The sequence below is a fragment of the Kogia breviceps genome, chromosome 5 (genome assembly GCF_026419965.1).
Source record: "Kogia breviceps isolate mKogBre1 chromosome 5, mKogBre1 haplotype 1, whole genome shotgun sequence".
In the NCBI taxonomy this organism is placed as follows: Eukaryota; Metazoa; Chordata; class Mammalia; order Artiodactyla; family Physeteridae; genus Kogia; species Kogia breviceps.
In genome coordinates this window covers 83,940,085-83,968,077 of record NC_081314.1, presented here as the reverse complement: position 1 = coordinate 83,968,077, position 27,993 = coordinate 83,940,085, and the positions used below count along the sequence as shown (strand labels likewise).

The 27,993-nt window shown below is 37.7% G+C and overlaps 2 protein-coding genes and 1 non-coding gene across 6 annotated transcripts in view; 1 reads left to right on the top strand and 2 right to left on the bottom strand.

Annotated features, from left to right (window-relative positions):
* The window catches only part of RABL3 (RAB, member of RAS oncogene family like 3), a 41,902-nt gene extending 32,018 nt beyond the window's left edge, over window positions 1–9,884 (bottom strand). The window contains exons 1-2 of one of the 2 annotated variants that reach the window (XR_010840758.1): window positions 9,699–9,884; window positions 3,423–3,514 (exon numbers count right to left, since the gene is read on the bottom strand). Coding sequence is in view for 1 of the 2 variants with exons in the window: in XM_059065424.2 (XP_058921407.1) it covers window positions 3,423–3,514; window positions 9,699–9,744 (138 nt within the window). In the remaining variant the exon portion in view is untranslated. The remainder of the gene's footprint in view (window positions 1–3,422; window positions 3,515–9,698) is intronic. The other variant, XM_059065424.2, reaches the window with a different exon arrangement.
* Window positions 9,885–9,906: 22 nt separating this feature from the next.
* Window positions 9,907–27,993, top strand: part of GTF2E1 (general transcription factor IIE subunit 1) — a 37,634-nt gene continuing 19,547 nt past the window's right edge. The window contains exons 1-3 of one of the 3 annotated variants that reach the window (XM_067034522.1): window positions 10,040–10,214; window positions 12,559–12,643; window positions 14,594–15,071. In XM_067034522.1, the coding sequence (XP_066890623.1) occupies window positions 14,624–15,071 (448 nt within the window). In that variant the 5' untranslated portion in view covers window positions 10,040–10,214; window positions 12,559–12,643; window positions 14,594–14,623. Of the gene's footprint in view, window positions 10,215–12,558; window positions 12,644–14,593; window positions 15,072–27,993 lie in introns of all 3 variants that reach the window. The other 2 variants (XM_059065422.2, XM_067034521.1) reach the window with 2 other exon arrangements.
* LOC131757865 (small nucleolar RNA SNORA70) lies at window positions 22,111–22,239 on the bottom strand. Its single transcript, XR_009336016.1, has one exon. It is a non-coding gene; the product is annotated as a small nucleolar RNA SNORA70 (small nucleolar RNA).

Sequence of the window (27,993 nt, the reverse complement as noted above, 5' to 3'; positions counted from 1 at the left end):
TTTTTGGACAATTTACATGAAACAGACAAATTATTTCAAAAACATAAGTTATCAAAATTGATATAGAAGAAATAGTCACTTTCATATTTTCTTTAATGTTATTTTAAAACTCCCACAAAGAAAACTTTAGGTCCAGAGGTTTTTAACTGTGAATTCTTCCAAATACCTAAGGAAGAAATAAAACCAATCTTACATAAACTCTTCCAGAGAATAGATACAGAGGTAAAACTTCCCAACTCATTTTACGAGGCTAGCATAATCCTGATACTAAAACCCCACAAGGAGATTATAAGAAAGGAAAATGATAGGTCAATATTCCTCATGAATTTAGATGCAAATATTTGAAAAAATAAGTATTAGTAAATTGAATCTAGTGATATATGAAAAGAATACACCAAGACCAAGTTGGATTTACTCCAAGAATGCAAAGTTGGTTTAACATTCAATCAAAATAATTTACCACAGTTACAAAATAAAGCAGGGAAATTATGATTATCATGCAAAAGCACCTGATAAAATCCAATACCAGTATGTGATTCAAACTCTCATCGAAATAGAAAGAGAAGGTAACTTTAATCTGATAAAGCATATCTACCAAAAGTCCTATAGCAAAACCCATATTTAATGTTATTACATTAAAAATTTCCTGAGATTGGGAATGAGACAAGGATGCCTGTTAGCACCACTTCTATTTGACACTGTGCTTGGGATTTAGCCAATTCAATAAGAAAAGGGGAAAAAAACCCAAATAAGACGAAAGGTAAATTATACGAGCAGACTGGGCTCTGGGATGATAAGAGGGGCAGGAAAATGAATTTAAGTTCAATTTCAACTCCAAATCGTAAAGCACTAGACCTTAATCTCACACCTTTTAAGCTTCTTTGATCCTCCCTACAAACCTGTAGGCTAGATAAAGCAGGTATTATTTACTTCTAATTTGCAAATGACATACTAAGGCTCAGAGAAGTAAACTGATTAGTCTAAGTCTCTCTTTAAGAAGCAAAAGCAATACGGGGACTGACCCAGGAAGTGGGAGTTCAAATCGAAGTTTCTTTTCAATATGCTTCGCTTTCTCATAGAAAGGGAGCTAGAAAAGTCCAAAGGGAAATTTTGTGCAGAGCTTATTATCGGGTGTCCCAAACTTAAATAAAGTTGCCACTGGATTCATTATCTAGAATTTCTTTTTCTTCCATAGCTAAGAATTTGGGAACATAGTAGGCTGAACATGATATAGACAGGTCTCTGACTTCAAACTCATAGAAATGCCATAAAAATATTTTTTAAAAATAAAAAGGACACGCTTGAGAAAAAAAAAAAAAAGGAAATTTCCCAGATGCTAGAAATGAAGGAAAAACTTAGAGTATGAAGTGGGAGCTGACCCAGATTCAGATATAGCTTCAGGGGTTGGTCCCCAAAGTTTTAGTGCCCAGCCAAGAATAGGGATCTGTTTTCCAGCTTTTAAGGCAAGAGTATATGTGGGTGAGTGACAAAGAACAGATTCCCTTCTTGAAATGTGGACCCTTGATGAGCAGCCCAGTCAGTGAAAGAGAGTAGGAAAAACTCTGTCCACTGGCTCAGGAAAGCAGGAAAAACTTTCTGTCAGGGACCTTGTAGAAAGTAGATGAAAGATCCACAAAAAATGGAAACCACAATCAGATGCTGGGGGGAATTTACATTATCAAGATTGCATGGGAATTCCAAGCTGAGAAATTACAAGGATCACTGAAATCTCTAGGGCTCTGGCAGCAACAGAAATGAAAGGCACTGTACTCTCACAACACAGCATACAAGACTTAAAAAGGGAAGAGGAGAAAAAAAATCCTGTTGAAGATGTAGTCATCTTCAAGAATTACAAACCATACAAGAGGTAAATTTCCATGAGGTAGAGTCTGCATATATAGCAAGTAGGAGATCTGTCACCCACCCAGAAAAAAAATAGAATGAACCAAAAGAAACCATAAAATATTATGTTGAATATGATTAAAATAAAAAGTAAAATATAATGAAAGATCAGAATATTTTGAAAAATTTTGACATTTGAAAAAGAATTGAAAGGAACATCTGGAAGTTAAGTTACAGTTACTGAAATAAAAAACTGAGTGGGTTTATTAAAAAACAGATTAGACACAGTTGAAGAGATTCTTAGTTAACTGGAAGGCATATATGAGTACTCATCCAGAATGCACCACGGAGAAACAAACAATAGAAAACATGAAAGTGCAATTAAAAGATGTGGAGGACAAAAATCCAATAGAAGTTCAAAAGAAGACAGAAGGAACGAGGTAAGGTAAACAGATAATGGCTAAAAATTTTGAAAAAATGAAGATATATACTAGGCGTACAACTTCTGACTAGGATGACTAAAAACTAATCCACCCCTAGATGTAGGTTAGCAAAACTACAGAACAGCAAAGATTAGTAAAAAAATTTTTTTTTCTAAAGCAACTAGAGAGAAGAAATTACCTTAAAAAGGAATAACACTTAGGCTGACAGAGGATTTCTAATCAGTGGCAATATACATCGCAGACTGTGGAACAACAGGTTCAAGGAACTGAAGGAAAATAACTGTCAATCTAGCTAACTGCTATTCCCTCCTTATTTATTTCTTAACTCAATGGAGAGAGGTATGCCAGTACAGGAGAGGCTTGGACAGGAATAGCTGGAATTAGCAAGACCAAAATATCTGGGAAGATAGTTAATTCAGCAGAAACTGCACTTGGGTTTCCTAAATGTAAGATAGAACAGATGACCTAGACATAAGGCTCCAGAAGCTTTTGCCTTTACACTATATTTCTAGCCAAAAGTTGGCTGTCTTACTGGGAAAGGCTCGAGCAGAATGATTTATGGAGCATGTTAAGTGAACTCTAGTTATACAGCATAGTAATTAAAAATGAAGTCTCTGGAATCAGACAGGATCAAATCTAGACTCTGCTTCTTATGAACTGAATGAATTTGATCAAATTACTTTACTTCTCTATGCCTTAATTTTTGTAGCTATATCTTACAGTTTAAAAAAGACTAAATAGGGCTTCCCTGGTGGTGCAGTGGTTGGGAGTCTGCCTGCCGATGCAGGGGACGTGGGTTCGTGCCCCGGTCCGGGGGGGGTCTCACGTGTCGCGGAGCGGCTGGGCCCGTGGGCCGTGGCCGCTGAGCCTGTGCATCAGGATCCTGTGCTCCGCAACGGGAGAGGCCACGGTGGTGAGAGGCCCACGTACAACACACACACACACACACACATACAAAGACTGAATAAGCAAAGACATGTAAAACATTGGGCATAGTATCTAGCACAAAGTAGGTGCTTAATAAAACCCAGATATTATTATTACTTAGTCTTGACTACAGGGCTGTAATTGGATCATGAATTTGAAGGAGTTACCTTTAATATGACACTGAAAAACTAAAATATAAGAAGCACATACCCTGACATCTACTGAGCAGCCCACAGTCCATGATGGATTTCCCAGCACTTGATTTTGGCACAGGAGATGAACTAGGGAAGATTTCCCAACACCTGTAAAAGATACAAGAATTCTAGTCATTTAAAAGACATGCTGAAATATATTACGACAAAAGTGAGACTCAGAATAAGCAGTAATAATGATATGTAAAGCATGGTTGTTTAAAGGGTGTTCATACCATACCAACGATTTAATAAGCTTCATTGATAAAGAGAAGATGGTTAAGGACACTGGTTCTCTCAAATTTAGCATCAGAATCCTCTGGAGGATTTGTTAAAACACAGAATGCTGGGTCCTGTCCCCAGAGTTTCCAATTTGACAGGTCTGTCATGGAACCCAAAGATTTTGCACTTCTAACATATTCCCAGGTGATGTTGATGGTACAGACCCAGGGAACTCACTTTGAGAACTACTAGTCCAGGGCAATTTCAAATAAACTAATCCCTTTCCTTTGGAATGATTTCATCTATTCAGCCTATTTTAGAATTGTAGAATCTTAACATATCTTAGAGGTAATCTCCTCTATCCTGACCACCAATGCAGAGGTCCCTTCCACAGACCCTGTTAGACAGTCTTTCTGATTATGCTTGAACACTATCAGTGACAGGGATTCACCATTTCACAATTCCATATTTAGATACTCCAGTTCTCCCATACAGTGATTTTTAGAAAGCAGTCAACCATTTGGCCCAGACTTATCTTTTGGAAAAGGAGAACAACTCTTCTTCTTCTTCTACATTATGGCCCTTTAACTTCATAGACAGCACTTGTCTTCTCTTTTTATTGAAGTATAGTTGACATACAATATTATGTTAGTTTCAGGTGTATAACTCTTAAATACATTACAAAATGGTCACCACAATAAGTCTGGTAATCATCTGTCCCCATGCAAAGCTATTACAGTACCACTGGTGATACTCCCTATGCTGTCAATACATCCCTGTAACTTATTTAAAATTGGAAGTTTGTACCTCAATTCCCTGCACCTATTTCACCCCTCTCCCCACCTCTCCTTTTTAGCAACCACCAGTTTGTTCTCTGTATGATTCTGTTTCATTTTATTGTTTGTTCATTTTTTTTTAGATTCTACATATGAGATCATACAGTATTTGTCTTTCTGACTTATTTCATTTAGCATAACACCTTCTAAATCCATTCATGTTGTCACAAATGGCAAGATTTCATTCTTTCTATGGCTAATAGTCCACTTGTATGTGTATATATACACACATTTTCTTTATCCATTCATCTATTGATGGACAGTGAGGTTGCTTTCATATCTTGGCTACTATAAATAATGCTGCAATGAACATAGGGGTGCATACATCTTTTCGAATTAGTCTTTTTGTTTTCTTCAGGTAAATACCCAGAAGTGGAACTGCTGGATCATATGGTAATTCTATTTTTAATTTTTTGAGAAGCTTCCATATTGTTTTCCACAGTGGCTGCACCAATTTACAATACCACTGACAGTACATGAGGGTTCCCTTTTCTCCACATCTTTGACAACACTTGTTATTTGTTGTCTTTTTGATGACAGTTATTCTGACAGGTGTGAAATGATATCTCATTGTGGTTTTGATGTGCATTTCCCTGATGATTAGAGATGCTCACCATCTTTTCATGTGTATGTCTTCTTTGGAAAAATGTCTATTAAGGTATTCTGCCTATTTTTTAATTGGATTGTTTTTTGATATTGAGTTGTATGAGTTCTTTATATATTTTGGATAGCCCCTTATCAGATATGTTGCTTGCAAATATCTTCTCCCATTCAGTAGGACAGCACTTTCTTTTCTTATAGATCTCCTGGGTTTAGGATAATCTAATTACTAATGCTAGGGCTAGTATTCTGAGACCTGTAGGAAGAGGAAAGGGAATGAGCTAACCCTGTACATTTATGTGTAGAGTTACTCATTCAGTTAACAAATCTTGGGATGCCATTATAACAAGCATTGTTGGTGAATCTTTTTTTTTTTCGGTACGCGGGCCTCTCACTGTTGTGGCCTCTCCCATTGCAGAGCACAGGCTCCGGATGCGCAGGCTCAGCGGCCATGGCTCACGGTCCCAGCTGCTCCGCGGCATGTGGGATCTTCCCGGACCAGGGCACGAACCCGTGTCCCCTGCATCGGCAGGCGGATTCTCAACCACTGCGCCACCAGGGAAGCCCTGTTGGTGAATCTTTCACTAGTTGTTATCAAAAATTTAGCCTACCTCTTTGTGTGCATTACTGTGCATGGACCTATCACTTTTTATTATAAAGTTTTATTTACAGTCTATCTAGAAAGTACAGAAAAAAGAAGAAAATAAATCACCCAAAGAGCACTACTGTCAATAATGCAGATTTAATTTCATAAGCAGAGTTTTTCTATAAGCAGGTTGTTATTGTGACAATATACACAGTGTACTTAAAAACAATGAAACATAAGCCTTTGCTTACACAAAGGCTTATCTGAAATATCCTACCATCCTCTCCTTCTATTTCCCCTCTCCCAATGGCCTGGTGAATTAATCTTTCAAGACTCAGCATCATCCTATATATAAAGTCTTTTCTTACTCCATACAGGTAGAACTAAGCACATCACCCACCATCCTCTGCATCTCCACTGTACACTGTACATTTTTCTTTTTTTTTTTTTTTTTTTCGGTACGTGGGCCTCTCACTGTTGTGGCCTCTCCCATTGCGGAGCACAGGCTCCGGACGCGCAGGCTCAGCAGCCATGGCTCACAGGCCCAGCCACTCCGGCATGTGGGATCTTCCCGGACCAGGGCACGAACCCGTGTGCCCTGCATCGGCAGGCGGACTCTCAACCACTGCGCCACCAGGGAAGCCCTACATTTTTCTATAGAGCACTTAAAATACACTATTACACTTGCTTGTTTATAGATTTTATTCACTCTGCTTGATTTTAAGTTCTTTGAGGCCTGGGACTGGGTTTTACTCATTTTTTATTTCCAGTACTCAGGGAGGGCCTTAATTAGTACTTATTTAGTGGCTAAAAATTTCCATGTTATTACAGAATCTTCATAAATATTTTTAATGTCTGCATAGTAGTTCAGAGAGGAGACATAATGATTTATTTAACCATTTTCTCATTATTAGATATTAGGGTGCTTTGAACTTTTCACTATGCTAAGAAAAGATTTCTGTTTACACTTTCGTTTAAAATTAAAATCATTTCATTAGTATAGCTTCCCAGAAGTGAAATTAATATGTAAACTGAAATCAACATTGAAAGTTTTTTTTTTTTTTTTTTTTTTTTTTGCTGTACGCAGGCCTCTCACTGTTGTGGCCTCTCCCATTGCGGAGCACAGGCTCCGGACGCGCAGGCTCAGCGGCCATGGCTCACGGACCTAGCCGCTCCGCGGCATGTGGCATCTTCCCGGACCGGGGCACGAACCCATATCCCCTGAATCGGCAAGCGGACTTTCAACCACTGCGCCCCCAGGGAAGCCCGAAAGTTCTTGATATACATTGACAATGTTTATCTGGTTACTCTGCCACCCGCCATACACATAAGCCTGCAGGTTTTGTTGCACCTCAACAGTATGTAGTTGCTTTTTCATCTTTGTTAGCTTATAAGAGAAAAAAAAGTGACATCTTGCTTTAGTCTGCATTTCTTTACCTTCTGGTAAAGATACACATTATGTTCATCTTTGCTAACCAGTTGTTTTTCCTCTCTTATGAATTATCTATTGATGTGCTCCACCCATTTATCTACTAGGTTTTACTGTTATCAATTTACATGACCTCTTCATATACTAGCTGCTCATGTACTTGAACCAAACATTTTCCCAGATTTCCCTTTCATTCATTTTATTTTTTTACATACAGGCACGTAAGATTTTTCACTACTCAAAGTGAGCTTTGTATTTTATTTACTGCATTGCATCTGATATCTATGGCCTTTAGGGCATATTGCTGATTTTTGTGTTTGCATGTAGGTTTGCTTATGTTGGAGGAATATAACTAGGCATTTAGTTATCAGCTTGATACAAGTCTTGAAATTCTAGTTAAGCTTAACTGTGTCAGAGTAAACATTTCTATGCAATAATATTGTATAGCTCTCCATGAATTAACTGCATTGGGTGATTAGAGTTAGCTAACACAGGATGAACTTTAAACAGTAAGAACAACAGAAGTGCCAAGAATAGTGGTTAACTTTAAGAATTTTGGGAGCTTCTGATTCTATGTTTTCATCATTAGAACCAACTTAGATCAAAAGAATGCACTTGATTTGCTGGGGAAAAAAAGTTTAATATAATCAAATAAATGCCAGCTCCAAACAGAGCTGGTAATGTGTTAAGTTCATCCCTTACATATGAAGGAACAAAGAGAAAAGAGTATGTGCACGTTAGAGAGACTTTCAGAATTCCTTACTAAATTATCAAATATCTCTATGGGATACAAACAGATTTCTAAATCCCTAGTCATCCCTTTACATATTTGTGAAATCCTCAAAATTTCACAAGGGAAATGAGCCTTTATTCAAAAGTAAACTTTGAAGTTTAAATACAAAGGCAGATGAAATGTAAAAAGTATATTCTAACTTGTCAGACAGCAAATCATTGTTAAAAGGGAACTGATAAAAAGACAATAACTGACTGTGCACATATAGCCTAACATCAGTGAATGTGTGACAAGATCAATCACTTTCCTGGTGGGCATGGCTGTGTCTTCTGTTTTACAACTAAACTATAATAATAATTTTAAAAAGTTTACTAACTGCCTGATCACTTTTTCACATTTAATACAGCAGCCAATTCAACCCTGTTGTGTAATGCATTGATTCCACAGTTACATCCCCAGCACCTAATTCAGCATTTGCCATGTATTATAATAGGGAAATATTTTTTTGGGGAAAAAAAATAAATCGACTAGTTTGAACAACAGATGCATAGAATGCAATAGAAAGGTAATTATAAATGAGAGAGAGCACCCACTTCACATATCATGAAGAACTGTGTTAGCTCTGTATTCTAAATTCTACTTGGTGATACTCTTACGAAGCCCATTTAGACCACCGTTGCTTTCTTTATCTGTAAAACTGAGTGCTTTTATTAAATTAACTTCAGCACCACTTCATGCTAAAGAACTAAAGTTGACATAAATTGGATTATGTTCATAGAATTTCATAATGCAACTTTCTGAAGGAAATATTAAATAATGCTCTCTGTAAAATACTTTGCAATGCAAATAATCTTCAGGCAATGTGAAAATGTTCTCAACCTCCTCCCCCCACCGATTTTATTCAGTTTGGTAAGGCTAGTTTTCAAGCTCTTTGGGGTATGTCCTCTCTACCTCCAAGCATCTGACACAACGTCTTTGCTCAAGCAGACATCCAAAGGTCAACTCCAGAAAAGCACATCTATGAAATGCAAGGTTAACATTTATTCCAAGTTCTTAAGAAGCTTAGGAGTGGAGGGTATGAGAAACAGGATAGTGAAGGGGAGAAAGAAACACAGACTTCAACTCCTGTTCTCAAGTGTCCAAGGTAAGAATTTTAACACTAGGATTAAACTGGGCTTAGCATTAAGTCCTAGCTGCTTCATAAAATGGCCCTTATCTTATTTTTTCTATTTCTTCCAGCCTAGCACATAACAGTTTTTCAATTAAGATTAAAGAGAACAAAGAAAAAAGCGCAGTTGAGAGTAAAACAGATCTACCACCTATACTTCACGAAATAATACGGGTTAGTGTTCTAAGTATGTGGACTCCCGGCTCAAACTAGTTCTGTCATTTACATCTCTTTTTTTGTAAAAGAGATTTGTCATTTGTGAAATGGGATAATAGGACTGATCTCAGGATTAAATGAGTTAATATATGTAAAGCACTTGGAACAGTCATTCTTCTTAGTGCACATTTGATTTCTTTAATTAACAAAATCTATTAAAGGCAAAGTCCGAACTTCTGTCTCAGCACGGCGCCCAGTACAACACTCAACCTCCGCAGCTCTTTTAAAACAAAGGATCACTATGCTTCGGTCGCCCTGGAAACCGACGTAGAAACCAGCGAAATCAGAGAAAGGCCCCGGCTCCGCGCCCCCCGCCCGTGCGATGCCGCCGCTCCGTTAAATTGAGCAAAGTCCTCTGGGAAGTGTAGTCTTTAGGCCTTGAGAGGGAATTCAGCCACGGGCCGGAGTCAGTTAGTCGGTGGGTGTGTGAAGGGAGAGTGAAAGGGGAGGATTTTCGGATAAATCAAAAGTGTCGGGATCCCCAGAGGTGGGTTAAGCGGCTCACCTGAGTCTCCCAACACCAGTACCTTCACCCGATCCAGGGACGCCATCTTGCCACTGCCTTCCTGAGGTTAACGCCTATTCCGGGATTATAGGCCAATCAGAGCTGGGATTGGAAGGCGGAGTCTTCAATGTCATTGGCCAATAGGAGCGTGACAGTCTTGATTGATGGCCTCACTGTGCTGATTGGCCCGCCTGGTTAAAAGTAGCGGGTGGTTTCTAACGCTGGTCGCAGGAATAGGGCGTTCTGCTTGTCGCACAAGTGGCGTGGCTCGTTTAAACCAGTAGTTGAGGCGCTGAGGGAAGCTGTAGTGGGAGTGTTCGAGGATTCGCTTTGGTAAACCTTGTTCCCTGTTCCTTGTTCTCGGTTCCCTGGCCCGGCGCGGCCTTTCAGGGTGTCTTCTCCTTTTCGCTCCTTTCTCCATAGCTAGCCTCCTCCCCCTTAGCTGCTCTCTTGACTCGGTTCTCTTCTTGGTTTCCAAAGAACTGTTGACCCGGAGCGGCCCATGTGCGACCTCGGGTAGGACGGGCTTGGCTGTGCCGAGTGTGTCCTCTGGACTCAGCTGGCAGAGTCCGAGGGGAAATAGGGTGTCGGGGTGTCACAGTGGGGAGGAGGTGAACATTACCGGGCTCGTGGAGGCCAGCTTGTCCGGAGGTTTCGCGGTGATATGCCACTGTTATGTATGAAGGCGTGGAGAGTACCGTGAAATATGGTAACCGAGAAAGCCAGTTGGTTGTGTAGAATCCAAGTTCTTCTGGAACTGGAATAGAAGTATACTGAAATAATCTGACAGGACTCCCCACATCCACTCCTTCCTTTTCTTTTACACGCTGCAGTCAGCATAATCCTTTACAATCACGAATTTGATGCTTTCACCTCCTTAAAACCATTTGAAGTTTAAGAAGAGGGTTTCCAATACCCTATCTTTTTCTACTCTGGAAGCTGCAGTGGAGGAAGTGAATTGGGGGGAAGCTGGCAGGGTGGGCATGTTTGAAGAAAAGGTGCTTTACGAGACCTATTGAAAGTTTTATGGAAGTACTAGGTCAGCTGTGCTGCACGTTGGAAAGTCAGTGGTGAACAAGTTTAATCTCCTGGTCTCCGAGGTAGACATGGAGAAAGTATAAGTCTATTCACTGCAGCGAAAAGGGGAAAGAACTATGGGAACATGTGAAGGGGGGGCGGGGGTCATTCTGAGCTACTAAGGGGAATCTGAGAAGGTATCTCTGAGGAAATGTCATTTGAGATGTGAAGGATGATTAGGAGAAGGGACTTCGGACTTAGCTATGGGAGCAGGCAAAACAGCATGTGCAAAGGCCTGGAAGTAGGGAACGCATGTGTGACTCACAGAATTGAGAGAATGCCGGTGTGGCCTGAGATGAAGCTGAGGAGGGTAGACCAAGCACAGAGAGTGCATTCATTTCAACTTTACTCCTCCAACTCTGTTGCCCGGTGTTTGTATGATTAGAATACATAGGGTTCAAAAGCAAAACCAATTTGCCTTTGGGGGTCTGGGCTGGGTAGGGTGGTAGGTGAGGCTGGGAGGTGACTGATGGATTCTGAGGCTAAAAAGAAGAAACAAGGCCTGGCCCCCAGAGGTTACACACTGAAAAGTCTCCAGAGGCCAGCCAGGCTCCGTGCCTGTTTAAAAATGTCAGCTGCTCTTTAGCTAATTGTTTCCATGTGGGAACATGGTCTCATTTTTTTCCGCAGATATTTGCAGTTCTCAGGAGGGCCTGAAAAATTGAAATTGATGTGAAATCTCATGATTTTTAATGTTGACCACAAATTCAGAAAATTTTCAAAACATTCTTTGAGTCAAACGATGTGGCACAGACTACCAGTTTGACACCTCTCATCTCAGTATTATGAAATCCAGAGATTGAGGAGATTCAGCATAATTGGGGGAGTAGAGGCAGTGAAGGAGAGAACACAATGTTCAGGAAGGAGGATTTTAGAGTGTAGAGATTTTGAGCAAGGTGGCACAGCATGACTTCTTTGCTGAGTTCCAATTTCATTTGTTCAGCCATCAGCTGAACATCTTCACAGTAATATTCTGTGGTACTTCCTCAAAGACAAGTAACTAAAACTGAATGAATGCCTCATTTCTTCCAAACCTGTTCCTCTTTAGGTGTTAACCTGTTTCTCATAGTAGTACTTTTCTCTTCTAGTTACATTGGTTTAAAACAAATAGCTATATGTTATTGTTTAATAGGTATAATGTTTCAGTTTTACAAGGTGAAAAGAGTTGTGGAAGTGGTTGGTGGTGATAGTTGGTTAACATTATGAATGTATTTAACATTACTGAACTGTCTGCTTAAAAATACTTAATCGGTAAATTTTATGTATATTTTATCACAATAAAAAAATTGGGAAAAAAAACCGCAAATAGCTATTTAAAATTTTCCTACTCTGTAACTCCATTTCCAATGTATTATTGGGTCCTTTTGATTTTGTTTCTCTCATAAGTTTCATTCATCCTGTCCTCTTGTAATTTTTTCTTGTCTTTCATAGTTTAGGTTTGATTACTATCGCTCTTAATGCTTCCACAGTGCCTCCATTTTCACTTACTTCAGCCCATTTCTCAAATTGTTGTAAGAGTCACTTTTCTAAGTAGGGAGTCTTGTTATGTATGCCAGTACTTAATGGAACTCTTATGATGCCAGCCTTGAAAGTCAAACACTTTACATGAATTATCTCATTTAATCTCATATATCAACTCTATGAGGAAGGCACTGTTAATCTGATGAAGCTGAAACTGAGAATTTTCCAGGGTCACAGGCTAAGAAATGGTGGAACTGGGATTCAAAACCTAAAACTATAGGACCACAGAGTCCTCATGTCACTCCCTTTCTCAAATCTTTAGGGCCCCCTAGGGTGTTTCAGGCAAAGTAACAGGCTGAATGATGTGGCCCAGGGCCCTTCCCATATGCAGGATGTGCTTTGGCCAGGTATGTAATAGTCAGGTTACCCAATTTGTTGGTAACAGTGGTCAGGGACTTATTCTGTATATTAGAGTCACCTAAGGAGCTTTAAAAATTAGTTAGATGCCTACTCTGGCCTGCCCAGACCAGCTGAAACAGAATCTCTGGGAATGGGGCCCAGGGTGGGTATTTTAAAATGCTCCCCAGATGATTCTGCTTTACAGCCAGGGTTGAGAACCATTGGCCTGGAAAATGGAGTATATGGGGTGGAGGGTCAGGGAGGAGAGTATAATAGTAGGAAATAATACTGGAAAAGTAGGTTATTTTGACATTTGTCTGCCATCCTTTGGTCTGTTTCCGAAGCTACATATTGTGTTCTGCCAACTGTTGACCATGTAAAACAAAACAAAACAAAAACCCCCAAACTAGGTTCAAGTTCAATATATAGGCCAAATTGGAAACAATAAAATGCATATGGCAGTGTGTTATGCTACTACTTTGGTGTTGAACCCAGGCACTTGCTTGGCATCCTTAAGCCTTGGGATGACAGGAAGGCTCTAGGACCACAGGTTTGGATCTAGGTGCTACTTTGTTATCTCATATATAGTCATGCCAGAGTATTTACAATCCAAAATATAACTGACTTTCCTTTTATTTTTCCTTTATTAAAGGTAGGGTATTATATCCACCCTCCCCCCACCACATGTGTATTCATTGGTTATTTAGGAATATCTTTTTAGAATAATACTGTGGATATAAAACTGTTTCTTATAAAATAGGGTGATAGGTTTGATAACTACTGATTTTAAATAAAAGATTCAATAGAAACTAGTATTAATAACAATACGATTCCCTATGGAAGTAATTCAATAGGATGTCTGTTAAAAATTTCCTTATAGTGTAGGGAAATTTCATTTGATATAGTCTGTGCCTGGCCATTTTTAGTTTGAGATGTATTAAATTGATATAGATGGCATCTTTATTAACAGGTGCTTCCTAAGCACGTTACATTCTCATTTATTCATCACAACAACCTCATTGAAGTAGTTGATATTATCCTTATTTCTCAGAGAATGAAGTGTGGCTTGAAGTTGTTAAGGGATTTGCTCAGGATCACACAGCCACTAAAACAAGGCTATCTGACTCTAATTCCAAATCCCAGGCTTTTTAACAACCACATGAAAGTCTAGCCCATGCCAGTTTGGGCATTTAGAAGACAGCTTTCTGGGTACAGTTAGCTTCTACTTGTTCTGCAGGGGATCCAGTATTTAAGGATATCTTGGTGTTTGTTGTTACTGTTTTTTAGAACCGTATAGCTTTTGCTTATTTGGTCATTTAACTTTTCAGGGTTGGTAAAGCTGTCTGGATATAATTGTTAACTTCTTTCAGATTTATAACAGTAATTTTGCCAAACATCCCAGCTGGTGATTACGTAGGCATTTATTGGTTTGTTGTGATTTTATTGTGAGAGCATGACTATGTAAAACATCCTAGAATCTATCTTGGTAGAAAATTTTTACTCAAGAAAAGAAATGAAGGCACTTAAAAGAATATGCTAACTGCTAAGTTTCTCAGGGTTTTTTCCCCAGCATTCCCAAAGATCTGTAGCATTAAGAATAATGAGACTTCGTTTAGATTTTTGTGTTTCTCTTTCTGAAATAAAGTGAGCTTGATATAGTATATCATTGCTATAAGTAATGTTAATTTTTGGAATTAAACACACAGTAGGTCGTGAAAGTAACCATTTAATAAATATGTCAAGCTTTTAAGGTGTAATGTTTTGTGTACTCTAGAGGAAAGTCTTGTTCTCTGTTAAATTCTTAGGCATTATAAGTCTTTTAAAAACAATGTTGTAAGTACCTTTGTGGCACTCCAGAATAGCGATTACCAGCTACCTAATGGGTTGATTATTCTAGATTTAAAATGATTACTTTGTCCTTATGCCTAGCTAATTTTCTCTTTTTTTTCTGAATTCAGTACATTTAAAATTGAAGTTTGCTGGTAAAGATGGCAGATCCAGATGTCCTCACCGAGGTTCCTGCAGCATTGAAGCGGTTGGCCAAGTATGTGATCCGGGGGTTTTATGGCATTGAGCATGCTTTGGCCTTGGACATCTTGATCCGAAACCCCTGTGTTAAAGAGGAGGACATGCTGGAGCTGCTCAAGTTTGATCGGAAGCAACTTCGATCAGTCTTGAATAATTTAAAAGGAGACAAATTCATCAAGTGCAGAATGAGGGTAGAGACTGCTGCAGATGGGAAAACCACTCGCCACAACTACTACTTTATCAATTATCGTACTCTTGTTAATGTGGTAAAATATAAATTGGACCACATGAGAAGGAGGATTGAAACTGATGAGAGAGATTCCACCAATCGGGCTTCCTTCAAATGTCCCGTCTGTAGTAGTACTTTTACAGATTTAGAAGCTAATCAGCTCTTTGATCCCATGACAGGTGAGATTGTTCCAGTTTATGAATCTTTCTTTTAAGTAACTTTTTAAAGTATGTAACCTTTTTCTTAAGTTGATTCATCTGGTTTTTAAACTGATCATATATATTATTATAAAAGTAGATATATTGGTGTAAGCAAGCATACAGTCATTCTTAGTCTTAATGTCCTGTTTTACTGTCATACTACTTTTAGAAGCTGTTGCAAAGCCTTTCTTCGTTACAAGGGAGTACTCATCCATGGACTGTTCTTTTACCCATGGCCCTCTACCTCTGTTTCTACCCCCATCCCTTATTTACAACTGCATCCTAATCTAAAGGGTTGACTTTCTCTATCACTTTGAGGCTGTTCTGACTTTACTAAGTTTACTTTTGAACTCTTCATTCAACAAATATTTGAGTACCTACTTGTGCCAGTCGCTGCCAGACAGTTATAATAAATACGTATTATTAGAACTTAAATACTTTGTTAGTGGAAGTGCAAAGTGCTATCAGGAGGACATAACTAGGGCATCTAATGTGGATTTGGGGAGGCCTCTCAAAGAAGTTTAAACAGCGGGGACCTAAAAGATAAGTAAAAGTTAGCCAGATGAAATAAGAGGGGCACTCTTTCCAAGTTAACAATAGATATTTAGTTTCTTAGCCATTCATTAATGGAAGCGAATCGTCAACAGGAGTTATAACTTGCTTCATTTAATTAAATACTTTAGTTTTAAGGATTTTTCTAATCAATGCAGAATCTACAAAGCATGTTTTTTCTAAAAATACATGTCTAACATTAACATGGGACACTTTAAAGTGCTAGGTGGTATAGTTATGTTGTTATTTGTAAACTGGAAAAGAGACTATAGTTTTACTAATTACTCAAGTGGATCAATTTTGTGTTAAAAATTTATAAAAACCTATAGAAAGAATCACAGCTGTTAAGTTAGATTGTCCCTTTGTTATGGCTGAATTCAGGAGTATAGGTTACTTTTTAGTTCATAGATCTGACTTTAAAATAACTATCTGAAAAATATAATTTAAGCTTTTATACATGAAATGTTTTATTGTAAAAAGAATTACAGGTTTGTGTACATGTTTAATTTTGTATATGTTATATATTGTACATTTTAAAGAATTTAAAAAAATTTTAATGGGAAATAATGCCAGTATCGATTAAGATTATTCAGAAAAATAGCAGTGATGGCCTATGACTTTTTTTCCCCTTATTTACTGTGAAGCAGTCATCTTGGATGAAAAGTTATTTAAAGAATTCACATTTATCTTAAATGTTTAATTTGTCTGAACCTAACTATTTACCTTGAAAGGGCTTAACTAGGAGAGGTCTTGGTTATGAGAAAATCTTAGCCATCCTGAGTATAAGAATTGCTTGAGTGTACTATAGAGGAGGGTTGTAAACTATATGTGGAGTGCTTTCAAAATAGACTAGAAAAGTCTCATGAGTTTTGCTATTCACTCTAACAGATTTCTTAAAGGAGCTCTGGGTTTTGGTTTTTGATTTTCTGCAGATGTTGGTGTTACAGTGGTCGTCTTCGTCACTCTTGACTGCAGTGAAGGTGTTACCCAGTCCCTCAGAGAGGGTAATCTAAAGGAATATGCTTCTACTACATTTACGCATCACTTGATTCTTATTTAATTTCCAGTCCCTCAGAGAGGGTAATCGAAAGTAATATGCTTCTACTACATTTACGCATCACTTGATTCTTATTTAATTCCCTGAAAGTTTCTAAAAGGAAGTTATCCCACTACTTATATATCAGTATTTAGGAGTTTGATTCATGATGCTCTTCAAATTTTACCTGGGGTTTGTGTCTGAATGAAATTAATTGTAATCAACAGGTGCCTTGTGGAAGAGATGGCCTGACCAAATATGGTCAAGATTATTTGTGTGAGGGAATTGAAATAGGGTAGGGAGCATGAAAACATATTATGAAAGAGAGCTAAAACTGAAACAGTTGTTTTGTGGCCAGTCTGAACAGCGACTGTATTCTTAATATGAGGGTTACGGTCAACATGATGGTGGAAAGAAGGGGTTCAGGAGAGCAAGAATAAGTCATTTTACATTGGTATCACTCATGGGAGGATGCCCTGATCAGCCAGCACTAATAGTCAACTTAATTGGCAGTTATGTCTCAGTGAAGCCTGAGATAACCATGATTGAAAATTCTTAATTATTGGGAACGCTCTTTATGAGAATATACTTGCCTTTTGATTATAATTTGGTTTTTCATTTGGACTTTCCTTTACAGAGAGAATATGATGATTGGGTGATATTATACCCCCCAACCCCCTTGTCAGTCTGGTTTTGTTTTGTTTTTCCACTATTAGTACCTTGACAACCCTCCCTTGTTCTGTACATTCCCTTTAGAAATCTTGGTCTTTTTCCCTCTGTTCCCTTCCTGTTTTGCTCAGTATTCATTTCTCTCCCCATCATTTTGAAGAAGACAAGAAATAAACATTTGGTATGTGTATCAGAGGAGGAGGAGGGAAGTTTTTCTGCTATAATATTTATTCTCTGTTTAAATTAATAGTTAAACAGTTTTCATTTGAAGCCAGTACTGTACAAAGCTGTTCTATTTCTTGGTTGCTATTGGAGATTGATGGTGTTTCTGACCAGTGATCGAGGTATCTAATGGGTTTCTATCTCCATTCCAATGTCAACAGTTCTTAGATTTATAAACTATGGTTTATATTAGCAATTGAGGGTATTCAGGAATTAGATTTGAAGCCTTCTAGGCTTTACTTCTTCTCTGATAAAAAGTTCTTAACTCAAGTATATGGGCAACTCTGCCACTGGACAGAGAGTAGTGACTCCTAGATGAGTATCCAGGAATTCTGGGCTCAGGAAATTGGGTCCAGCAAGAATTGTTTTACTGGCATTAATTCACACATAAGCCAGCAATTTTCTTACTTCGGTTTATAGCTTTTCCCTCCCCAGCCTCTCTTTTTCCTGAAAATTGTAGATTCTTTCCATACTTTCCATTTAGATTTTGCCTTTGGTGTTCTGGGGTTGAACTCTCCCAATGCTTGCTGCTTGATATGTATAGCTAATTTTATTTTATATTTAACATCTTTATTGGAGTATAATTGCTTTACAATGGTGTGTTAGTTTCTGCTTTATAACAAAAGTGAATCAGCTATACATATACATATATACCCAAATCTCCTCCCTCTTGTGTCTCCCTCCCACCCTCCCTATCCCACCCCTCTAGGTGGTCACAAAGCACTGAGCTGATCTCCCTGTGCTGTGTGGCTGCTTCCCACTAGCTATCTGTTTTACATTTGGTAGTGTATATATGTCCGTGCCACTCTCTCACTTCGTCCCAGTTTACCCTTTCCCCTCCCCGTGTCCTCAAGTCCATTCTCTACGTCTGTGTCTTTATTCCTGTCCTGCCCCTAGGTTCTTCAAAACCTTTTTTTTTTTTTTAGATTCCATATATATATGTTAGCATACGGTATTTGTTTTTCTCTTTCTAACTTGCTTCACTCTTTATGACAGTCTCTAGGTCCATCCACCTGCTAATTTTATTAAAATGGAATAGCCTAGCTTTTGCCCACTAGTCCCTGGTTTCAGAAACTTAATCAGGTAAAATCAGCTGTTTTATTTTCTGAAATATGAGGGTCTTATGTAATTAGAACAAAGGTAGCATGGCATGAAATCCATCAGTCAGCAAAATAGCGTCTTGTGGTTCATAAATGCATGTTTTAGATTTAGCAAGGCTCTGACCGTGTGAAGAGACTTAGCATTTCTACTTTAGCAGACTCAACCACAGTGATTTCATTAATGACACTTATAAGTTAAATTCAGCAACATGCTTCCCCAAAAGGGAGAGGGAGATTGTATTTTCTTTTTAGGTGTTAAAATTAGATGATATGGAAATAGCTTTATATTTTCCATTTTTAATTTAAAAATTATGCAGCCATGGTGCCAGAAAAAATTTTGAAGAGAAAAAATTACGACAAAACCACTATCCTTTTACGTGTTATTTATAATTACAGTCATAGTCAAGAATAGTTTGTGATCTCTTGTTCCCTTAATGTACCAACTCTCCTGTTTCTATCTAGTGTTCTAAATATGTTTTTAGGTGTGATTTTCTCCCGTTTTCCTTTCCACCCCTTTGGGGCATTTGATTGTGTTTTTCTTTTCTTTTGCAGGTATAGATATGATACTTTGAATATTTTTGTATATATAGCATTTTATTCTTGTTTTTAAAGTTTTTCCTTAAGGATTCTCAGCAGTGGGAATATTAGGTGAAAAAAGTTTTATAGTTTCTGTAAAGGCACATAGGCAATGTAGTTTTATTGTGGGTTGGGTAAAATTGTTAGGTGTTTGAATGAGAAATAGTTTGGGAGCCCCTGTTACTGAATTCACCTAGAGACCAGGGGATCCCATTTTATATAAACTTTGAAGTAAGTTAAATTTTAAAAAAGGAATCTTATAAATGTTTGTTTAATACAATCTTATAAGTAGGAACTAAGAAATTATCTAGTTCAACTCATCAGATGTGTGTGGGTACACACACACATGTCTGTTATACTCTAGGTTTTGGAGGATCTTACAAAGTAATAAATAAATGTAGGGCCATATAGATTTCCAGAATGTTTTAAATGAGTACTGGGGAAGATACGATAGCTTTCATGGAGATTCAACTTTTGTGTGGCTCCGTGGAAAAGACTTAGAGTCAGGTAGATTTTAGGATTAGTGTAAAAGAAGTCTTTAAAAACTGACTCTGAAATGTGTCCAATAAATAACTCTTAAAAATAGCCAACAATGGAAACAGACCTCTTCTAGTGGTTAGTTCTGAGTCACTCAATATTCAAGTAAAGTCCTTATTTACTTGGGATATTCATTTCTAAGTTTGGTGGTAAATCACGAGTCCCTCTTTTCCTTGTGACTGCAGGAATGCTTTTTGATTTAGACAGATCAGTTTCCTGATCCCCACATCATTGAAATTCCTCTTCAGTTCCTTTAACCTAACATTTTAAAACTGTTAGGGTCCTGTATTCATGAGCCTCTTAAAGACTTGTTTCCTTTGTGCTCACCTTCATAGAGCAGGCTTTTTCCTGTTTTCATCTCTCTCTACTTAAGGCAAGAAGATGTCTTATAAGCAGTGTTTCCAATTCCTGAAATGCTAAAAACACAGACAAACAAACATAAAAAGAAACCTTTCTAGGAGTACTTTGCTCAGTTGCTGGTTTGGAATCTTTGCCCAGGATGGGTTCATTAGAAACTTATACTGGAAAGCTCAGAGGTGTGGATTTTGGGGAGGCTGATGATGGGACAGAAGGAAGGTGATTACTAGAATAAGCTAAAAAAAAAATACAAACTAGTTATAGAAAAATAGTAAGGAACAGGTGTCTTCTCTCTGCTACACTTCACTTTCCACCAAAAGCTTTAGGACTGATTTTTTAAAACTTTTGCTGCTCTTGATTTTAAGGGTTTGAAAACTTAAAAAAAAAATCATTTGTGTTTTATCATTTTTGTATTTTGAAGCTGATTACATAGGAACAAACTTATTTGTGAAAAGTTGCTTTTTAGTTTTAATGCTGGCATATAACATTCTGTTGATTATTGTCTTTCAAATAGTCATATCAAAACCACATACTTTTTGCCTGCTCACTGCATGTTGAGATGAATTTGATTTGGGCCTAATTCAGAGAATTTATTATTGATATAAGCTTCAGTATTCACCCAAGTACCACACTTTAGTTTATTGGTTTCCCTCCCAGGCATAATACATTTTTTTCCCCTTTATAATGAGTTCCAGAATCTAGGAATAATGCATGATTAGACCAAACCTAGATGTGTTCAGTTAAGGAAGGACATAGCCAGTTTCATTGATTAAGTTGAGTTTTGGGGGTAGAGTTGTATTGGGTACATTATGAATACATTTGAGATCTTCTGAAATTAAAAATACATTAAACATACTTCTTTTTTTTTCCTTTTGCATGCAAATGAATATTTTACAGTGTTATATATTCTGCAGTGAATCGCTAAAGGATGATTTTTCAAATTCCATTTTATTATAGGTAAAATAATTACATAAAATATATAACTATGCTACTGTCATGTCCTTTATTTTATAATAGCAATTCCTTTTTTCATACACATCCCCTTGCCCAATTAAACTGAAGAAATTTGCTTTATGAAATAAGTTTGGAAATTAGAATAAAGGGTGACTTTTTGAGACTTTAGTATTTGGCTTAACATTTTAATATATATACCCCCGAACATTTTGAGTTATAAAAGGTTTAACAGAGGACTTGATAGTGCTTTCAAAGAATATCCCAAGAATGACTGTGTAACTTTTGTGTATTAAAGGGAGTTGAGTGCTTTTGGAGAATTCAAAATAACATTTGTTTTCTTTCTTCTAAAAATATGTAAGTAATATATGAATGTAAACTTGTTGAAGACTCAAATAACAGAAAAATAGACTAAAATGGCAAACCTAGTTTTTCTTCTCTATGGTCTCCCGCGCAACCCAGTCCCTACTGTCTCCACCTTTCTCTGTGTTGACAATTGGTAAGTTTTATGGTTATATAACATTTCACTTTATGTCTCCAACCCCACCTCACCCTACCTCCTCCATAAGCCTTTTTGAAATCTGAGAAAGCAAGGTGATTTTTTTTTTTGACAGGAAAGTAGGATTTATTGGTGGGCATGAGTAAGGAGGGGACAGTGCCAGAGCTCTCATGAGTGAGAGCCGTTTGTCCAGGAGACCACAACTAGGGATGTATTTGACCCCACAGCCATCTGAGATGAGCCGCTTTTCTACCGCCGTGTTTTCATATTCATCTGCATTAAACTTAGTAAATCCCCAGTTCTTGGAGATGTGGATCTCCTGGTGGCCAGGGAACATGAACTTGGCCCTGAGTTGGGCCTCAGTCACGTGCTCCTTTTTCAACTTGGTGTGGATGGATATTATGACTTGGCCAATGTGGACCCTAACCACTGTGCCCTGGGGCTTTCCAAAGGCACTGTACATACTTGTCTGGAGTCCAGATTGGGGACAGCATCTAGACATGAATGTCCACTGGAAAGGGCTGTCTCCATGGTCCCTTAGGGCAACCTGTATAAGCAACAGGCTGTATACTGCCCAGGAGGCTGCTGCTGTTTGTAGCTATTGCACACCAGGCCTCCAAAGGGAAGGTGATTCTTAATTAAATATTTTTTTATTATAACAGCTCTGGTTATTAATGCTTGACCAACTTATGATAGTATTGTAAGGGTTTTTCAGAGCACTTACTACATTGGGTCTTTTTGTGTAATCAGTGTTTTCAGTGGGTATGTCATTTTCAGAGGGTTTTTTTTGTTTTGTTTTGTTTTTTAAGCAGTGGCTATAAGACAGCAAAGTGACAGTGTATTAGGATTCCATAGCCATGGCTGGCTTCCAGTCTTGGGCTATGTTGGTAACTATCCCCTGGGCAAATCCTATAATCATTGTAGTCCTTTTTTAAAGATATGTAAAATGATAAGTTCAGTCTATTCTATACCATATATGGTTTCTTTCAACTCTAATTTCAAAGCACCCTTTGATTTGGAGAATAGTTGACATTTTACAAGTATAGAGAAGCTTGGGGATATTTTATCACTGCTTTTAGAAGATAATGTTAGTTACTTTGGTTAATTTGAAATCCTAGGTTAGAAACTGAAACACCTTGTTATAGTAGTGTTCGTATAGAAAATATGCTATGTGAATTAGGCTGTATTCAGAAACACATTGTGGCATAATGGGGAATAATATTTCGGATTTTTGGCAGTCTTATTTCCCCAAACTCTCCAGTTTACTCCCTTTCCTCGTATATACATAATCTATAAAATATTCAGTGGGAGGGGAACCAATGTCCAAATTTGATTCCTACAATATACACAGTTGTTGGATTTTTACAGAGTGGTAAAATTAATACTATATGTTAGTGATGTGTCTTGAAGTTTGTTTCCTCTTTATTTCACTAAAATCCTAACGATTCTAGTCCCAGTAACTTGCTTTTAACATGGAACTGTGAATTGTCTTCTGTTTTGTTTTGTTTTTCCTGGAAGCTTCTTGAGTGAGAGGAAGTAAAAAACTTTTACTCAAATTTTTTTCATAGAATTGTCTAGAAACATTAAGCCATTATCTCTTTTTAACATCTTTATTGGCGTATAATTGCTTTACAATGGTGTGTTAGTTTTTCCTTTATAACAAGGTGAATCAGCTATACATATACATATATCCCCATATCTCCTCCCTCTTGCGTCTCCCTCCCACCCTCCCTAACCCACCCCTGCTAACCCACCCACCCCCAGGTGGTCACAGAGCACTGAGCTGATCTCCCTGTGCTATGCGGCTGCTTCCCACTAGCTATCTATTTACATTTGGTATTATAAATAAATCCATGCGACTCTCTCACTTCATACCAGCTTCCCCTTCCCATTCCCGTGTCCTCAAATCCATTCTCTATGTCTGCGTCTTTATTGCTGTCTTGCCCCTAGGTTATTCATAACTGTTCTTTTTTTTTTTTAAGATTCCATATATATGTGTTAGCATATGGTATTTATTTTTCTCTTTCTGACTTACTTCACTCTGTATGACAGACTCTAGGTCCATCCACCTCCCTACAAATAACTCAATTTCGTTTCCTTTTATGGCTGAGTAATATTCCATTGTATATATGTGCCACATCTTCTTTATCCATTCATCTGTCGATGGACAGTTAGGCTGCTTCCATGTCCTGGCTATTGTAAATACAGCTGCAATGAAAGTTGTGGTACATGACTCTTTTTGAATTATGGTTTTCTCAGGGTATATGTCAAGTAGTGGGATTGCTGGGTCGTATGGTAGTAGTATTTTTAGTTTTTTAAGGAACCTCAATACTGTTCTCCATAGTGGCTGTATCAATTTACATTCCCACCAACAGTGTATGAGGGTTCCCTTTTCTCCACACCCTCTCCAGCATTTATTGTTTGTAGATTTTTTGATGATGACCATTCTGACCGGTGTGAGATGATGTCACATTGTAGGTTTGATCTGCATTTCTCTAATGATTAATGATGTTGAGCATTCTTCCATATGTTTGTTGGCAATCTGTATATCTTCTTTGTTTATTTAGGTCTTCTGTCCATTTTTGGATTGGGTTGTTTGTTTTTTTGATTTTGAGCTGCATGAGCTGCTTGTAAATTTTGGAGATTAATCCTTTGTCAGTTGCTTCATTTGCAAATATTTTCTCCCATTCTGAGGGCTGTCCTTTTGTCTTGTTTATGGTTTCCTTTGCTGTGCAAAAGCTTTTAAGTTTCCTTAGGTCCCATTTGTTTATTTTTGTTTTTATTTCCATTTATCTAGGAAGTGGGTCAGAAAGGATCTTGCTGTGATTTATGTCATAGAGTGTTCTGCCTATGTTTTCCTCTAAGAGTTTGATAGTATCTGGCCTTACATTTAGGTCTTTAATCCATTTTGAGTTTATTTTTGTGTATGGTGTTAGGGAGTGTTCTAATTTCATTCTTTTACACGTAGCTGTCTGGTTTTCCCAGCACCACTTATTGAAGAGGTTGTCTTTTCTCCATTGTATATTCTTGCCTCCTTTATCAAAGATAAGGTGATCATATGTGTGTGAGTTTATCTCTGGGCTTTCTATCCTGTTCCATTGATCTATATTTCTGATTTTGTGCCAGTACCATACTGTCTTGATTACTGTAGCTTTGTAGTATAGTCTGAAGTCTGGGAGCATGATTCCTCCAGCTTTGTTTTTCTTTCTCAGATTGCTTTGGTTATTCGGGATCTTTTGTTTTGCCATACAAATTGTGAATTTTTTTGTTCTGGTTCTGTGAATAATGCCATTGATAGTTTGATAGGGCTTGCATTGAATCTGTAGATTGCTTTGGATAGTAGAGTCATTTTCATGATGTTGATTCTTCCAGTCCAAGAACATGGTATATGTCTCCATATGTTTGTATCATCTTTAATTTCTTTCATCAGTGTCTTATAATTTTCTGCATACAGGTCTTTTGTGTCCTTAGGTAGGTTTATTCCTAGGTATTTTATTCTTTTTGTTGCAGTGTTAAATGGGAATGTTTCCTTAATTTCTCTTTCAGATTTTTCATCATTAATGTGTATGAATGCAAGAATTTCTGTGCATTAATTTTGTATCTTGCTACTTTACCAAATTCATTGATTAGCTCTAGTAGTTTTCTGGTAGCATCTTTAGGATTCTTTATGTATAGTATCATGTCATCTGCAAACAGTGACAGCTTTACTTCTTCTTTTCCAATTTGGATTCCTTTTATTTCTTTTTCTTCTCTGATTGCTCTGGCTAAAACTTCCCAAACTATATTGAATAATAGTGGTGAGAGTGGGCAACCTTGTCTTGTTCCTGATCTTAGTGGAAATGGTTTCAGTTTTTCACCGTTGAGGACGGTGTTGGCTGTGGGTTTGTTGTATATGGCCTTTATTATGTTGAGCTTAGTTCTCTCTATGCCTACTTTATGGAGGATTTTTATCATAAGTGGGTGTTGAATTTTGTCATAAGCTTTCTCTGCATCTATTGAGATGATCATATGGTTTTTCACCTTCAATTTGTTAACATGGTGTATCACATTGATTGATTTGTGTATATTGAAGAATCCTTGCATTCCTGGGATAAACCCCACTTGATCATGGTGTATGATCCTTTTAATGCGCTGTTAGATTCTGTTTACTAGTATTTTGTTGAGGATTTTTGCATCTGTGTTCATCAGTGATATTGATATGTAGTTTTCTTTTTTTGTGACATCTTTGTCTGGTTTTGGTATCAGGGTGATGGTGGCCTCAATAATTACCTTAAATGTAAATGGATTAAATGCTCCAACCAAAAGAAATAGACTGGCTGAATGAATACAAAAACAAGGCTTGTATATATGCTGTCTACAAGAAACCCACTGGAGACCTAGGGACACATACAGACTGAAAGTGTGGTGATGGAAAAAGATATTCCATGCAAATGGAAATCAAAAGAAAGCTGGAGTAGCAATTCTCATATCAGACCAAATAGACTTTAAAACAAAGAGCATTGGAAGAGATAAAGAAGGACACTACGTAATCAAGGGATCAATCCAAGAAGAAAATATAACAATTGTAAATATTTATGCACCCAACAACATAGGAGCACCTGAATACATAAGGCAAATGCTAACAGCCATAAAAGGGGAAATTGACAGTAACACAATCATAGTAGGGGAATTTAACACCCCACTTACACCAATGGACAGATCATCTAAAATGAAAATAAATAAGGAAACACAAGTTTTAAATGATACATTAAACAAGATGAACTTAATTGATATTTATAGGACATTCCATCCAAAAATAACAGAATACACTTTCTTCTCAAATGCTCATGGAACATTCTCCAGAATAGTTCACATCATGGGTCACAAGTCAAGCCTTGGTAAATTTAAGAAAAGTGAAGTCGTATCAAGTATCTTTTCTGATTACAGCGCTATAAGACTAGATATAAATTACAGGAAAAAATCTGTAAAATATACAAACACATGGAGGCTAAACAATACACTACTTAATAACCAAGAGATCACTGAAGATATCAAAGAGGAAATAAAAAAATACCTAGAAACTAATGACAATGAAAACACGATGACCCACAACCTATGGGATGCAGCAAAAGCAGTTCTAAGAGGGAAGTTTATAGCAATACAATCCTACCTTAAGAAATAAGAAACATCTCAAATAAACAACCTAACCTTACACCTAAAGCAATTAGAGGAAGAAGAACAAAAACCCCCCAAAGTTAGCAGAAGGAAAGAAATCATAAAGATCAGATCAGAAATAAATGAGAAAGAAATGAAGGAAATGATAGCAAAGATCAATAAAACTAAAAGCTGGTTCTTTGAGAAGGTAAACAAAATTGACAAACCATTAGCCAGACTCATCAAGAAAAGAAGGGGGAAGACAAATCAGTTGAATTAGAAACGAAAAGGGGGAAGTAACAACTGACACTGCAGAAATACAAAGGATCATGAGAGATTACTAAAAGCAACTATATGCCAATAAAATGGACAACCTGGAAGAAGTGGACAAATTCTTCAAAATGCACAACCTTCCAAGACTGAACTAGGAAGAAATAGAAAATATGAACAGACCAATCAGAAGCACTGAAATTGAAACTGTGATTAAAAATCTTGCAACAGACAAAAGCCCAGGACCAGATGGCTTCACAGGTGAATTCTGTCAAACATTTAGAGAAGAGCTAACAGCTTTCCTTCTCAAACTCTTCCAAAATATAGCAGAGGGAGGAACACTCCCAAACTCATTCTAGGAGGCCACCTGCTTTGTTTTTCTTTATTATACTTATCAACCCCTGACATTATTTTTTGTCTTGACTACTCCCCAGTAGAATATGAGCTCCAAAAAAGCAGCTCAGGGCTTCCCTGGTGGCTCAGTGGTTGAGAATCCGCCTGCCTATGCAGGGGACATGGGTTCGTGCCCCGAAGATCCCACATGCTGCAGAGCAGCTGGGCCCGTGAGCCATGGCCACTGAGCCTGCACGTCCGGAGCCTGTGCTCCACAACGGGAGAGGCCACAACAGTGAGAGGCCTGCGTACCACAAAAAAAAAAAAAAAAAAAAAAAAAAAGCAGCTCAGAGATGATTAGCAAGATTTAGGGAGGCAGAATGTGGGAAATCCTTGGGACGTTAGTTGTGCCATGTTGGAATGAGGACTCTGCAGCAGGGAAGCTTTTATCCTGCCTGTTTCTTTGGCCAGCCTTGAGGACTTGGGCTGCAGCATAACTCCTGCTTCATCACTGCAGCACCTGTAGCATATCAAAACAATTGGGCTTCTTTTATTTTGATTGATTGATTGATTTTCTTTTGGTAGGAAAATGGCTGAGTAATATTCCAGTTGCAATTAATATGTTTGACAAATCTTTGACAATGAACTCTAGGCATTAGCTGATGA